Below are 16,090 nucleotides of genomic sequence, written 5' to 3'. Positions count from 1 at the left end.
CAGCCATTGTTAAAGGGGATTTCCCGGAAAACAATTCTTGATAACCTATCCACAGGAAAGCTAATCAATAGTTGATTGGCGGGTGCTAAAACGTGGTACCCGTGCTGATCAGCTGACTGCCATAGTGCAAACAAAGCTGGAAGCCTTTGGTTCGATATTCTGTGTAGCTGTGATATTGTGATATAGTGCAGCCTCAATTCCTATTCACTTAAGTAGAAGCTGTGGATATCAATAGTTTTTCTTCCTCCTGTTTCCTAGGTTTTTTTTTAACCTTAGCTGTTTTTGGAGGTCGTTTAATAAAGGACTCATGACACACTAGCTGGTAGCTATAAAATATGTGATTCACGTTTTGTTATTTTAAAATGGAACCATCATGTGGATACAGCCTTTGTTAAATCAAACAATTTAATATTTGCTCCCCGGCAGTACACTGAGAAAGGATATTCTGATCTAGCTTTAATGCTGCAGTAGAGACATTAGGGTTATGGGAGTGAGAAATAACAAAGCTTTCTTCTTTTATGTACTGGAACATGTGTGACTTGTTATCAGCATCCATTCACACAGAAGAGAACTAATGTGAAGGATTTCATTATACTATGGTGTAGGGTACTAACATAATTAAGATAGCAGTATGAGATAGTAAAGAAAATGAATGGTATCTAATAAGACTGCTCATGTGTGAAAAATGTATGCAGGGATTTAGCTTGGAATAAGCAACAGTCAAAAAGTACATCGGGCTAAGATATTAAATCAACTTAATTTTCCTCTTTAATTCTTTTAACCTCTCTGTACAATTATTACACAAAGAAACATATATTAGTTATATGAAGTATTTCCCCTCTCAGTACTTGTATAACACTGAATCACAGAGGACTTGTTGCCTTTTTGTTACTGAGGGTGGCCTCCTTCACATTGGGGGAATTTACTAATCTTATCTAATTCTTGGGGCCTTTTAAATGGCCTTACCATAGGCCACAAAAAAAGTTGCCAACCAGTGGGATTGGCACTCATTTGCTTCATAAATCTTGTAGCTGAGCCACAGAGATGATAGCTGGATGATTTGTGCGGCCTGTTAATTTCATCACAGTCGGCTGCTCATTCCCATTTACTCGGGAAGATGTGTGGCCAACTAGCAAAGTTTATATTGGATGCACAAAATATGTGACCAGCCAGCGAATTAGCATTTTTTGTTCTTTGGCTGATTACTAATTACCAGCAATGAGCATTCCTGCTTGCAGATATTCAGTCTGTGGGTCTTTAAGGTAAATGCTGGCCATAACATAAAATCTGCTGCAGGCAGGGGAGTGTGGGAATATAATAAAGAATGTATACCTACTCCTCCTATTGCCCCGCCTGCTCAGCCCGTCAGTGACTGCAGCAGTGTCCCGCCTCTGACTGAGCAGGCATTCGTGCAGGAACAGGTGATCTAGGAACCCAACAGGCATCCGGGAGTGGTAAGGCAGTGCTGTGGGTGCAGTGGGATGGGTAAGTATAAATTCTTTATGTTCCTGAACCTCCGCCTCCCACTGCCAACCCGCTTGTACCTGTGCCACCTGTTGGGAGTGCACATGCTGCCTGTGCTGGAAGAGAGAACATGGTAGAGCAGCACCAGAAGACCTACAACAATGGGGGAGCGTGTGGGAGATGAGCTTTGTTTTTTTCTTTTCTATTTATCTACTTTAGGGGGCTGCACAGGGGACCATGAACTAAAAAAGGGACTACAAAGGGGACCATGGACTACACAGGGGGCCATCTAATAAAGGGGATAACACAGGGGTCCATCTACTGAAAGGGGACTATACAGGGGGCCATCTACTGTAGGGGGACCTACACAGGGGGCCATCTATTATAGGGACTGCAATGAAGGCCATGTACTATTGGTGCACCTACACAGGGGGGCAATCTTTTCTAGGAAGACCTACACAGGTGGCCATCTTCTACATGGGGGATGCCCAGAGGGTGGCATCTACTATGTAGAGAGTGCACAGAGGGCACAGTTATGCAAGCTAGCTTGTCGCTCTAGGGTCGCACGTCAGTGTGCCTGTATACTGGGGGAGGGGTCAGGTTGGGTGGACAGCCCAGGGCCTAGGGTGCATTTATTCCACTGCTGCATGAAACAGCAATAGTGCAGCAGAGAGACATAACTGAATCATAGCAAAGCAACATGTAAATCTATCCAGTAATATGTAAATGTACTTGTATTAAATGTGATATCACAGAATGCATCTATTGACCATTGTTACAAGTCTTTTCCTAAAAATCACAGACACCAACAGCTGATCTTAGTGAAATTTAGATTTTTCTGTGCAGTCATGGGCCCAGATTTTTCAGTCTGTATTATCAGTCCCATGTATGTCTCAGACAGATAGCAGCCACTCACAGACCTTTCTGGGAAACGTAAGCTGGGCTGTCATGTGTGTCTGATTTCTGTCCCTGACAGATTAATATATCTGGGTCATGGTGTGTAAAGTCAATTGCCTAAATTCATCAATCTGTGCAAAACAAAAACTGGTGTAATTTGCTCCGAGAAACCAATTACAGCTCATCTTTTTTATTATCAGAACTTGGGGATATTGAACATAAGCTTTTCATTTCAGTATTGTCACAGTACTGCAGAGTTTTTTACAGAAATGAGGCAGTACAAGAACAGTACTGCAGGTGACCTGTAAGGGCATATTTACACGGAGCAAAAGCATCAGAATCCCTCCTGCCTCAGTGTCACACACTATCTCTATGGGAGGGCTCGCACGCCCACACCTTACAATTAGGACACTACAGAGGGAGCTTTACAAACCCCAGTATTAGTGTCCCCAATGTATTACCCCAGTATAGAGAGGGGTATCCAAGGTTCCCAACTGTGCCTACTCTTCAGCTCCCCAACCTCTGCTTATACTGTGGTGCCAAAAGTGGATGAGGTCCATCATACTAACAAGATGCTGAGAAAGCTGGGTGACCTCCCTCATACTAAGTACAGTATAAGATGCTGGGAAAGCTGGGTGACCTCTATCATGCTGAGTATAAGATGCTGGAAAGCTGCGTGGCCGCCATCATACTAAATACAAGATGCTGGGAAAGCTGGGTGACCTCTATCATGCTAAGTATAAGATACTGGGAAAGCTAAGTGACCTCCATCATACTGAGTATAAGATGCTGAAAAGCTGCGTAACCGCCATTATACTGACTACAAGATGTTGGGAGAGCTGGGTGACCTCCATCATACTGACTACAAGATACTGGGAAAGCTGGGTGACCTCCATCATACTGAGTACAAGATGCTGGAAAGCTGGGTGACCTCTATTATGCTGGGTATAAGATGCTGGGAAAGCTGGGTGACCTTCATCTGGCTGACTACAAGATGCTGGGTAAGAATGCTGGGAAAGCTGGGTGACCTGAATATAAAGAGAGGGGGCAGGGAATCCTGTATGATACAGAACCCCACTTACCCATGTACTATTCAGAGCTTAGTGCTTATACAGAGCACCTATACATGTGACCAGACTCCATCCCCGCGATCATGGTCCCGCCCACTCTTTTACTAGCAACCATGGATTTTTTTTATTTTTTTTTTTGCTCTGAAGGTGCCACCCCCTGCAGGGTGCCAACCTAGGCACCAAACCACAGGTGCCTAGTGGCAAATATGGCCCTGGCTCTCCACTCAAAGAATTGACATGTCAGTCCAAACTAAAAATTGTGTCGTTGATCGTTTATTTAGATCTGACCCTAAAATCATTGGTAATCATTCGCTAATGGTTTTCTGTAATTCCTCATTACATGGGATTAGATGGAGTGAACAATCGCAGTAACAATCATAACTATCGACTATCGTTCTGTGTAATATGGTGAACAATTTCAGGCTAATATTTGCAATTTAACCCCTAGACGACCCTGGACGTAGGGTTACGTCATGGAAGTCTGTCCCCAGACGACCCATGACGTAACCTTACGTCATGGGTGTTATTCCCGCTATGAAGCGCGCTCCGGAGCGGAGCGCGCTTCATAGGAGGTGGGAGCCAGCTGCAGTGAGCAGCCGGGACCTCACCGGTAATGACACGCTGCAGCGATCGCGCTGCCGCGTGTCATTAACCCCTTAAACGCCGCGATCGCGGCGTTTAAGTGTAAGTGACAGGGGGAGTCCCCTGTCACTTACCGATCGGGACCCCCGCAGTGTGACTGCGGGGGTCCCGATCGTTGAAACGGACTGCTGGAGGACTCTTACCTGCCTCCATGCGGTCCGATCGGCGATCTGCTACACTGAGCCTGCACAGGCAGGCTCAATGAGCAGAGCGCCGATAACACTGATCAATGCTATGCCTATGGCATAGCAATGGTCAGTGTATAAATCAAAGTAATGTATGTACAAGTCCCCCAAAGGGACTTCAAAAGTGTAAAAAAAAAAAAGTTCAAAACACTAACACACTACCCCAAAGCCCCTCCCCCAATAAAAGTCTAAATCACCCCCCTTTCCCATTATATAAATAAAACATATAAAAATGAATAAATAGATAAACATATAATATACCATAGCGTGCGTAATTGTCCGATCTATTAAAATATAACAAGCGTCATTGCGACCGGTAAACGGCGTACACGAAAAGAGGAGAAAAATTGCGCAGATTACCGATTTTATGTTACATTATATATTAAAAAAAATCAATAAAAAGTGATCAAAACGTCCGATCTTCACAAATATGGTATTAATAAAAACTAGAGATCATGGCGGAAAAAATGACACCCCATACAGCCCCATAGGTGAAAAAATAAAACCGTTATAAGCGTCACAATAGGCCCATTTTATTAATATTTAATTGCCAAAAAAAAGGATTTCATAAAAAAAAATATATATAACATTAGAGAATCTGTGTAACCTGCATATGGTTGTGTTCGGACTGACCTATAGAATAATAGTGTCATGTCGCTGTTACCATATAGTGCATTACGTAGACACAGGAACCCCCCAAACGTTACCATATTGCATTCTTTCTTACGATTTCACCTATTTATATCTTCATAAATAATATATTTGGAATTCCATCATACATGTTATGGTAAAATGAATGACGCCATTACAAAGTACAACTATTCCTGTAAAAAACAAGCACTTACATGGCTTGTAGATAGAAAACTGAGAGTGCTAGAGCTCTTAGAAGGGGAGGAGGGAAAAACGAAAGCACTAAGATCAAAATTTGCGCGGTCCACTGGGTCATTTTGGGCCTGGTCCTCAAAGGGTTAATCACTAATTGTTAAAAATTGCTTTGTCAGATAGGACCCTAAGTCATCAGGTGGTCCTTGGTGCCTTCTGTCTGCCCTGCTAGATATTATTCATTTTTTCAAGCAGCATAAAAGTACTAAAAATACTTAAGCTTGCCTTTAAATATTACGTAGTTCTCATTTTTGTGCTTAAAAGGATTTATCACACTGATCTATGAGTAAATTTGCTAATCCAGACTAATCTTGAGGAGCTTAACATTTCATTAATATTGCAATTAAGATTTTATTGTGATGTTAGGTATTTCTCAAAAAATCTTGAAGGAAACCTGTCACCTACTGTCCTGTCTGCTGGACAGTAACAATTCTGAAACAACTTTTCCTATAGCTCTGTCATGTGATGTCCCACTGTTATTCTACTAGAAATATATATCATCAACCAATTGGGTGTTGCCAGATGTGGGTGTGTCCATGTCAGCTCTGATTGGATAGTAAGAGAAAGTGTAGGGAGACGCCCACAATTGGTAACACCCAGTTGTTTACTGAGTCTAACATTTCTAGCAAGAGGACACAATAATGACACATAAAATATCTATAAAAATAGGTGATCCAGAATTGTTATTTCATGAGAATTGCATCTATTTGCTAGAACAGACAGATCAGAAGTGGTGAAAGGTTCTCTTTAATTGCAATACTCTGGAGCCTTGTTTTAGATCGTTTTTACTAAATTTAGTGGGTTGTCTGTGTAGGACAATACAGGAGGAAAGGTCCTTTGAGATGTTCTCTACTATGACCAAGAGATGGGGATCGTGAACATTGGAATATCCTCTATTATCTGAAGATTCCCTAATAGGTAATATGGAAACGAGTTTTCTAAACTTGACAGCCCCCATAGAATGCCCTTCATGGGATATATACTTGGTACAGGGTGATCAGCAGATCTTACAAATCCAAGGTCAGGGCTAGCAGAATCCATGTAACATAGTAAGGCCTCATTCACACATCCATAGGGCTGTCTGTAGCCAATTAAACGGGTCCTTACTTTGGGTCCACAGTTGCAGGTCCACAGTTGTGGAAAGATTTTACAGACGTTTGACTGGGGGTTAAGACAAGTACAGATCATGGCAGGCAGAGATCCAAGGGTGAGTCAGGAAACAATGCAGCTCAAATCCATAGTACCCAACAAACACCTCTACAAATGGACAAGATCCAAATAAACATGTTCACAAAGAATGGGGAAGTTCTAAGCTTGTTTAAACTGAATGTATCACTAGAAAATTACCTATTGTTCAAGTTTTTTTTCTTCCCATTTTACTAACATTCATAATGATCCTCACACCTTGTAGTTTTTAGTATTAACACTAGGTCTGATACTAAGAAAACTATTCCGCAGCCTTACCATTTTCTTATAGATAGGATTAGACTAAATTCACCCTGCATTATTGCTTTCTGTTTAACAGATCCATTTTCCAAATTTTTGGTTTTCTTGTACAAAAAACGTCGTCAACCACTTTATTGTGTACGCTAGAAAATAAAAAATAATTAAAAAATTGATCCGATTTGATCCTTTTTTATAATGTAGGTCAATGGAAAACTGCATTTGTATTTTTTTTTTTCCATAAAACAGATATGGTAAATGGACTTTAAAGATGCAGTGTGAACCTTGCCGTACAATGAAAGGCAAGTAGGAAAACTTTCACATAGAAGTCAATGCTGATCTCCAGATTACAGATTCCTATGATTTATATGGCTTCTGTACAACATATATCTAAATGCTGCTAACAGCAGTTTAGACAATATGGCTGCCAACATTACCTTGATCAATTGATTTCTCGCTATATCTAAACAGGGCAATATCTATCAATCAAGCCTGGTGGGGCGGAGGTAAGTTGCTAGGGCATCCCTGATGACTCATGATTCAGATGGTTCAGGCAGCATGAAAGGTGACAGGCGGAAGGGCTCTCACACACTATGGAGAGATTAGTGGTGGTAACAAGGCAGTAAAAAAAGGGACAACATAAACACAGCCATGCACAGCTTCCCATTTGCTTTCTATTTGCTTTTGACTTACATTGACTTTCATTTTTATACTGATTAAACTGAAAAGTATAATTGATGAATTTTTTTAGGGGGTAGAATATAGAAGATCAAACTACATTAATCTTCCAGCCTAAGGCCATATTCACATGGCGTATGAGACCGTCTGTTATGTGATTCGACTGGGTCACAGAACGGCCGGTGTCAGTGAAGATAATCCGGGACGGTACTGCAGTATCGGCCGGATGATCTTCATCTCTGCTTAATTGGGATGCGGGTGCACCCATGTATGCCCGCATCCCAATTCACCATTGAACGCAATTAAGTGTCAGTTTTTTTGCTGCTGCTAGTGATCCTGGTCCGAGTATATACTATGGGTTACATTTATTAAGTCCGATGTTTTTTATGCCGGACTTAGAAATGTCCCCGCATCTTCGGCGCTACCAAGATTTATGTAGAGGCGGACTGCCTCTGCATAAATCCTGTGCACTCTAGTACGCACGGCCGAAAACCTACGCCAGCTGAGGGCTGGAGTAGGTTTTCAGTGTAACTTTAAGAGAAAAAAATAATGAATCGTGCAGACTATGAGTCCGTGCCCCCGTTCCGCCCCCCTGGCGTACCCGGCGGAAAGTGCCGTTTTGCGAATATTTTATTCACAAAATACGCCAGATGATACATGTCCCCCTATGTGTATACACTCCGGCCGTGATTTCATAGACGGCAGCACAATATAAATTTCCTGTTGTAAAACGTCCATGATTGATAGGGAACTTACTTTGTTTGAACATAACCTAATGGTGAGTTTTTTACACAGAGAGATTTCTCTGACAGATTTTTGAAGCCAAAGCCAGGAACAGACTATAAACAGGGAATAGGTAATAAAGGAAAGACTGAGATTTCTCCTCTTTTCAAATCCATTCCTGGCTTTGGCTTCCCAAATCTGTCAGATAAATCTCTCTGTGTAAACGCACCATAAAATATTAGTAACTTGACAGAATAAATGCCAACCAGTGCCCACTTATAACTGTCATTTACCATTGGAAATAAAAACATCTGAACTCAATAGGGGAGATTTATCAAACATGGTGTAAAGTTAAACTGTCTCAGTTGCCCCAGCAACCAATCAGATTCCACCTTTAATTTTCCAAAGAGTCTGTGAGGAATGAAAGGTGGAATCTGATTGGTTGCTAGGGGCAACTGAGACAGTTTCACTTTACACCATGTTTGATAAATCTCCCCCAATGTTTCTCTTCTCTATTGTCAGAGCGGATTCACTAAAAACATGTAAAAAAAAAAACAATACATTGAGTGATATGAATGAAAATGCTTATATATTAATTCAGTGCGATCTCTGATATATTGGATTACAATGGTATTTTCTTTCTGCAGGTATTTAGCCCTTTATGCCTACAAACCACAAAAGAATGATGAGCTGGAACTACGTAAAGGAGAGATGTACAGAGTCACAGAAAAGTGCCAAGATGGCTGGTTTAAAGGCACATCCCTCCGCACTGGGGCAACAGGAGTTTTTCCTGGCAATTATGTTACTCCAGTTTCCAGGTGAATAGTTTCTCACTAGTCTCATGTATAACTAAAGTACTTGGCAATGCAGGTAGAATAACCAGAAATTACCTATATGTTTCAGACCTATAGGTGGCCATACAGCTTAGATAGCTATTTCTCCCTATACACAGTCCATATACATATGTTCTCTTTTAGGTGGCGGGAACAAGCCACTGGCAGACCTTTGGCATTGGGCAAACAGGATCAAGCATGTTCAACTCCAGCATGCTTGATCCTTGTTTCCCCTTATATCTGCTGGGGCACCTCAATACACACTATCCAGTCAGCCAGTCATGCTAAAATTATTTATATAACTGTGTATGGCCACATTATGTGATCCTGCCGTTGGACACCCTTGTCCCTTGCTTCTTAAAAGAAACATGCATGAATATAGGATCAGATTACATAGTCTGTGTACATGATGTTATGTTAAAGAGGACCTGTCAGCATGATTTGCCTCATGTATTTCAACTTGAAAACTCTTACCTAGCTAAAATGCTTTATAGGTTGTATGCATATTTAGTTAATGATCCTACTTTATGGTAAGTAGCTGCCATCATGCTAACATTAAATACAGTACTGTTTAAAAGGAATCAGTCACTAGGTTTATGCTGCCTTAAATGAGGGCAGAATAAACTAGTGACATAAATTATGACCAGATCAGCGTATTACTTACATTATTCTGCTTAGCTATTCTTCTAATATGCAGGAGAATAGGATTCTTGACACACCCCTCCCCTGCTCTCCAGCTGCTGATTAACAGTTGTTTGCCTATAAAGAGCATGGATAGATAACTGCCAATCAGCAGCTGGTGGGTGGAGTTTTCTGCTTTTCATAAGTATCCAGGACTACTGTGGTCAAACACATAATGGAGAGGACTACTTATTGTTCTTGTTATTCAGGAGGATCTCTGAATCAGCTGCACAGAACAATGTAAATGATACATCGTTCTGTTCAGCTTTCCTGTCACTAGTTTATGCTACCCTGAGACAGGACACCTTAAACCTGCTGACAGTGTCTCTTTAATCCAGACTTTCATGATCTTGCAACAAAGAGCAAGAGCTTATGTTTTTATAATGTATGTCCATGCCAGGCGCTGTAGCAGCCATTGTTTAACAACAGAGTGACTTCTTGCTTACCCAATCTCAACCCACTGTGTTCAGCTGTGGAAAACTTGGTTTTGCTAATTTAGAGCATAATTGAAATACAAGGGGGACATAGTGAACATTTGTAGTGAGAATTTTATAAACACAGCACCACCTATTGGTGGTAAGTTTGTCTCATTTGGAGCAGCAGATCGCCCACCAGAGCCCTCTAAGTTTGGTAGGTTCGTTTTTCTAACCTTTGAGCCAATGGAGTGATACTTTTATTGGCTTACTAGAAAAACATACATGCCAATTTTCAGACAAAGAAAATCTAACCTGATGCTTGTATACACAAAACTGTTGGAGATTTTAAATCAAATTGATATGTAAATGTGCTTATTTTTTTTATTTTTGATGAATTGGAGCAATAAAAACCCTTTAACTGCATGTTACAGAACAATTACCTTCACATTTATTTTAATTTGGTTTCAGATAGTAGGAAATAGTTGAGAAGCAAAAGAAAAAAAAAATTCCACATAGTTGTTTCCATCTTCTTCTGCAATAATCCAGCTTTCTAATTAATTTATGTTTTTAATTAGAAAAATATGGCACTGTTTGGTTGCTGTTAGATGTGTCACTTTAAAAGTCTTGTTCCTTGGAAGAAAAATGTCCTGCAGATCCTCTTACCCAAAATACCCTACACGCGCTGTGAAAAATATTTGGCCTTTTCACACAAAGCTTCATAAAGGCTTTTGTTTGAGCTGAAGACGTGTGGATGCTTTTTTATTTTTCTATTGTCTGGTTGGAGAGGGGAAAAGGATTTTTTTTTTTTGGATCTGCATACCGACAGTAGAACGATAATACAGAAGACAATTATAATTTTAACTCATCAATTACTCACACACTACAGAATACACATGAAAAGGGTGCACAGTAAACGTCCTATTGTTTTTAATAGGACTATGCATTGTGTGGTGACCAGGGGATGCTAGGTGGTGTGCAGCAGGGCTTGATGGTGGTGCTCCTGAGGCACTTGTCACGGTGGCCAGGAGTGGTATGCACCGACCCCTGGATACACCAACAAAACACTTTTGGAAAATGGGTGTAGATGTGAAGTAAATCACCAGAGTCAGGTTGAATTTGAACAAGAAAACAATCTTTACTGTTATCCCTGGCACACAATACAGGGCAGACAATCTCTTTCTTTATATAAAGGTGCAATATATATATATATATATATATATATATATATATATATATGATCCAATCTCTGAGATGGCTATCTGTAGCTTTGGATACAGCTTCTCGCTGGAGGGACAATGCCATGAGCTGAAGTAGTTGCAGAAAATGTAAAATAAAATAATCCTTTTTCTTATAGTCCTGCACAGGGCATAGTTATGCCAGGTGCCCTGAAAGAAAACCTCAGCAGGATCTCTGTGTAGTGTAGTCTTTGCTCATAGGAAATAATAACTCAACTCCACTTAACTGATTTCCCTCAGGGGAATCCATCTAAGTCCCTCAGGGGAGTAACCTAATCCCTGATTGGCTGAACACAGACTAGAAGGACCTAATACTGTACTGGGATTGGACAGATCGCCTGAGGCACCTAGCTCAGGTATTGGACAGTAACAATCACCTCATAAACAACTGCCAGTTAGCTGTCAACCCTTTTCTTACAGTTGTGTATACAATTCACATAACACAGTGACATCTAGTGGAAATAAATAAATAGAGCAGGCACAAGTATAAAATACAGTTACAAATAGGGAATATGTTTCAAAGTGCAGATAATTACAGGTGGCCAGGAAACCTCAGATGCCACACCCGCTTTGGGACACTGCAAATTGACACTGAAAACGCGTTGATTGGGCCAAACGTGCTGTAGTCACAGTGAATTGGGCTAATCCGTCTCTAATCCATGACACAATCTGCAGCAATAGAGTAATATTTCAGATACAGAAATCTGAATGTTTGCCTTTTGTTTTCCCAATAGAAAAACGGGCAGTGTGAATATGGTCTTACCATTTACATTAACATTAAAGCCTATTGATGTGCATTATTGTGCTTTCACACTCTATTTGCATTTATCACCATACACCTCTGATGGATGCTGGTGGATCCCTCTAATGAAGAATAAGTGCCTATGAGCTCCCATGTTAAAAAAAGCAGACTCTGTATGGATTATTTGCATATGTTTGACCTAGGCTTACATGTTCATACTAAGAGAAAAAGGCATGTGCTTTTTTTAAAAATATCCGGTATTACCGAATTACTCTTTCAGCAGCCTTCATTGCAATGATGACCGCTGAAACCATGCTAAACCACGGCTGTTATTTAATACTCAAAACAGCGGCCGTTGTTTTGAGTATCAAGTAATGGAGAGAAAGAAAGCCTCACGTGAGAGTAGCCCTACACTGCATATGCTGTGTGAATGCACCTATAAACTTTTACAATATTACATGTATGCTGATATATTGCAAACTATAATCTGTAATCATAACTGGTTCTTGTCCAATTGTTTGCTATTGAATGCTATAGAACCACGTTATTGGCATCTACTCGATAAGTTTGCAATGGCATTGCGTTGTCTTAGCAACAGATTGTCTCTGGGATTTCTATGCATCTCTTCACAGTTGGCAATAGTAAAAACCCGGCAAACAAAATTAATTTCAAGGGACCAGTCCTGAACCAACACTGTTATTATGTAAAAATGCTGCAATAGCACAGCTCAAGTACAGCTCGACTGTTACAATGTCATATATAATATTTATCTGGGCCGTCTGGTAAGGATAGCATAGACCTTACTAGAAATAATTTGCAGTTCTGATTGGCGTTTTGCACAATCAATACTCTAAGTCAATTGCTTGCTCACTTTCTTACTGATTTAAGAAACAAAATGTTGTTTATGACTTGACTACTAGAGGAGTACTCAGCTGCTGTATGTCATTCTGGAAGTGGGGTTTTCTTCCAACTGGAACTGTCCAAAGCAGGAGAGGTTATCTATGGGGATTTGCTAATGCTCTGTGCTGTTCCTGACATGGACAGAGGGGGTAGCAGATAGGACTGTGTCAGACTAGAAAGACAACACCACTTCCTGCAGCACATACAGCAGCTGATAAGTACCGTAAGACAAGTAATTACTATTCAATTCAAATAGCTCCCGATATTCGTATATTCGAACGAATATCGAATCCCATTATAGTCTATGGGAGAAAAATACTTGGGACCTGGAAATCAATATTCGACTGCAAGGAGGTCACCAAGTGCACAATGAAACCTCAGGAAATGATGCCAATGATGCATATAGGACAGCAAGGGAAGCATGCCTGGCTGCATCTAACACTAGTGATTAGCTAACATCCCAATGTTTGTTTCGGATCCCGAACAAGAACCCAAAAAAAAACGTACGTGATTAGTTTGTGTACGCCGAACATTCACGAACAAATTACAAACGTAAAGTAGAAACGTTCTGGTCTAGCGGTACGCACTTGTGTTCGTATCAGTAGTAGCAAGATAACAGCTATTATCCCACACTCACAGTATACAGCCGTATACCTGAGATATAATTGTTTTTTACAATAATAAAATGAAAGAGCCTTTCAACTCCTTTATAGGACGCAGACTGCGCAAATCAGTAGTAGCAAGATAACAGGTATTATCCCGCAATCACAGTTTATAGCCGTATATCAGTAGATGTCTGAACACACTGCCTTTCTCACAACAGCTTTTTATACTTTTAGCCCTAACAAGGGCTTTTGGGTGTCCCTTCCTACCTAACTTCACCTAAAAGCTTTCTCTCCCTGGTGTACAGTCTGTCCCTCTCTAGCTCCAACCAGCAAGTGACACGAATCTGAAATCCCCTATTCTTATATTCAGGAGGTGACATAGTTTTGCCAGCCAATCACAGTTAGAGTTTTTTTTTGCCCTGCTTATTCCTAGTGCCTACCCCCTCCCTCCTGCATGTTTATTGGCTGGAAAAAAGCGCCAGTTAAAAACTTTTTTTTCCACCAAAGTACCCCTTTAATTCTTGCTTTACTACAACTGATCTGCTTTATAAAAAGATTTTATGATTGGGGGCAGAGAACAAAGTTATACATTCTTTTAAATGAGAGACAGCTCTTTATGAGGCACATGATGAATCAGCTGCACTGTATCCTTCATGAGAGGTTTCTTAGTCAGTTGTTTTGCCCTCTATGAACTAAGAAGTTGCAATCCATCAGTCTTACAAGCAGTGGCATAGCTACCGTGGTCGCAGCGGTCGCGGGGGGACCCGCAACGTCCCCCCCCCTGCAACTGCAATGCCGCCCTCCCATTCCCTCTTGTGACCGCAAGCAGGTTTTTGCTTGTGGTCACAAGAGGGAGGCTGGGACTGGCCCCCGGCTGCCGCGCAGCTACCGACTCTGTCCCGTGCACGCCGCTCACGCACCATAGAGCTCTGTGTGCACTGAGGATGGCACTTCCGGCACAGGGAGCATCAATAACAAGCACCCTCTGTGCCGGAAGTAACATCCCCGGCGCGCACAGAGCTCTATGGTGCGTGTGCGGCTAGGGACGGGACAGAGCCGGGAGCCGCATGGCAGCCGACAGCCAGACCAAGGAGAAGATAGACACAGCGGGGGTATTATTGATAATATTGGTCTCAGTATAAAGGATTTGGTTAGTAACAGTATGGCGGTAATATGTATGGTGATAATATTTACTATATACTGGTATTATTGGATTATTGGTAATATCAGTCTTGAGATTAATATATATATATATATATATATATATATATATATATATACCGATAGCATCGCTTGGTCGAGGAAGAGGGGGCCCAAGTTGACCTCTTGCACAAGGGCCCAAGAGACATTAGCTACGCCCCTGCTTACAATATGTGTTTATAAGCTTTCGGGGGCAGGGGGGGGGGGGAGTGTACAACATCTCTGCAGCTTCCTACTCCTAAAATGGAGTACAGCTCTGTCGAATTTACCCTGTATCTGGTGCTGTTTGTTGTGCTGCTGTGCTGATTTTGTACTGCTGTATATGCAGGGCCGGATTAAGGTTGGTGGAGGCCCTGGGCAACAATTTTCTTGCCCCCCCCCCCCATTTTCTTCCCCCACAAATAAACCATACAGCAATCTATATAGGTGGCTGATTACTGTAGGGGACTTAGCACCTACCCCTCCTCACACCTGGCTGTGTGGCTCAGCATTCTCCTCTGTTCTGCATGTGATGGTCCCTAGAGGCTGCAGTCCAGAGGAAGATGCGATCCCACTTAATTCAATGCGAGAACACAGCACTTTAGCACTTTCTGTGCACTGTTGCCCACAATGTTAGCCACCACAGCTAGCATGTGCAGTTGTCAATTGCAGGCAGAACCTGGACTTCCCAGAAAGTCCTATCTTCAGTTCCCAACCATATAAACTACCTGAAGCAGTAAAGAGCACCCAGAAAGTACTTAAAGGCTGTGTAGAATCTATAGCGGATATGGTACATGTGAATATACCCTAAGGATCATGGCATATATAGCTGCACACAGGCTACATGTCATATGCTGCACACAGACTATATATCATACTCTGCATACAGGCTATATACTATAAACTGCACACAGGCTGTATATCATACACTGCACACAGGCTATATGTCATATGCTGTACACAGGCTATATGTCATATGCTGCACACAGGCTATATATCATATGCTGCACACGGGCTATATACATTACACTGCACACAGGCTATATATCATACACTGCACACAGGCTATATGTGATTGCTGCACACAGGCTATATATACCATATGTTGCACACAGGCTATATATACACCATATGCTGCACACAGGCTACATGTCATATACTGCACACAGGCTATATATCATAGGCTGCACACAGGCTATATATATCATACATTGCACACAGGCTGTATATCATATGCTGCACACAGGCTATATACCATACACTACACACAGGCTATATATCATAGGTTGCACACAGGCTATATACCATACACTGCACAAGGTTATATATAATAGGCTGCACACAGGCTATATACCATACACTGCACACAGGCTATATATAATATGCTGCACACAGGCTATATGTCATATGCTGCACACTATATATAGTATATATATGCTATATATACCATACACTGCACACAGGCTATATATCATACACTGCACACAGGCTATTTGTCATATGCTGCACACAGGC

The 16,090-nt window shown here is 41.4% G+C and overlaps 1 protein-coding gene across 2 annotated transcripts in view; it reads left to right on the top strand.

Annotated features, from left to right (window-relative positions):
• SH3RF3 (SH3 domain containing ring finger 3) overlaps nucleotides 1-16,090 on the top strand; it is a 316,246-nt gene that overhangs the window by 270,830 nt on the left and 29,326 nt on the right. For both annotated transcript variants that reach the window (XM_069970913.1, XM_069970912.1), the window contains one exon: nucleotides 8,632-8,802. In XM_069970913.1, the coding sequence (XP_069827014.1) occupies nucleotides 8,632-8,802 (171 nt within the window). The remainder of the gene's footprint in view (nucleotides 1-8,631; nucleotides 8,803-16,090) is intronic.

The sequence above is a fragment of the Dendropsophus ebraccatus genome, chromosome 5 (assembly GCF_027789765.1).
Source record: "Dendropsophus ebraccatus isolate aDenEbr1 chromosome 5, aDenEbr1.pat, whole genome shotgun sequence".
NCBI lineage: Eukaryota > Metazoa > Chordata > Amphibia > Anura > Hylidae > Dendropsophus > Dendropsophus ebraccatus.
Note: the sequence above shows the minus strand (reverse complement) of the source record. Positions and strands in the feature narration are given on the sequence as shown.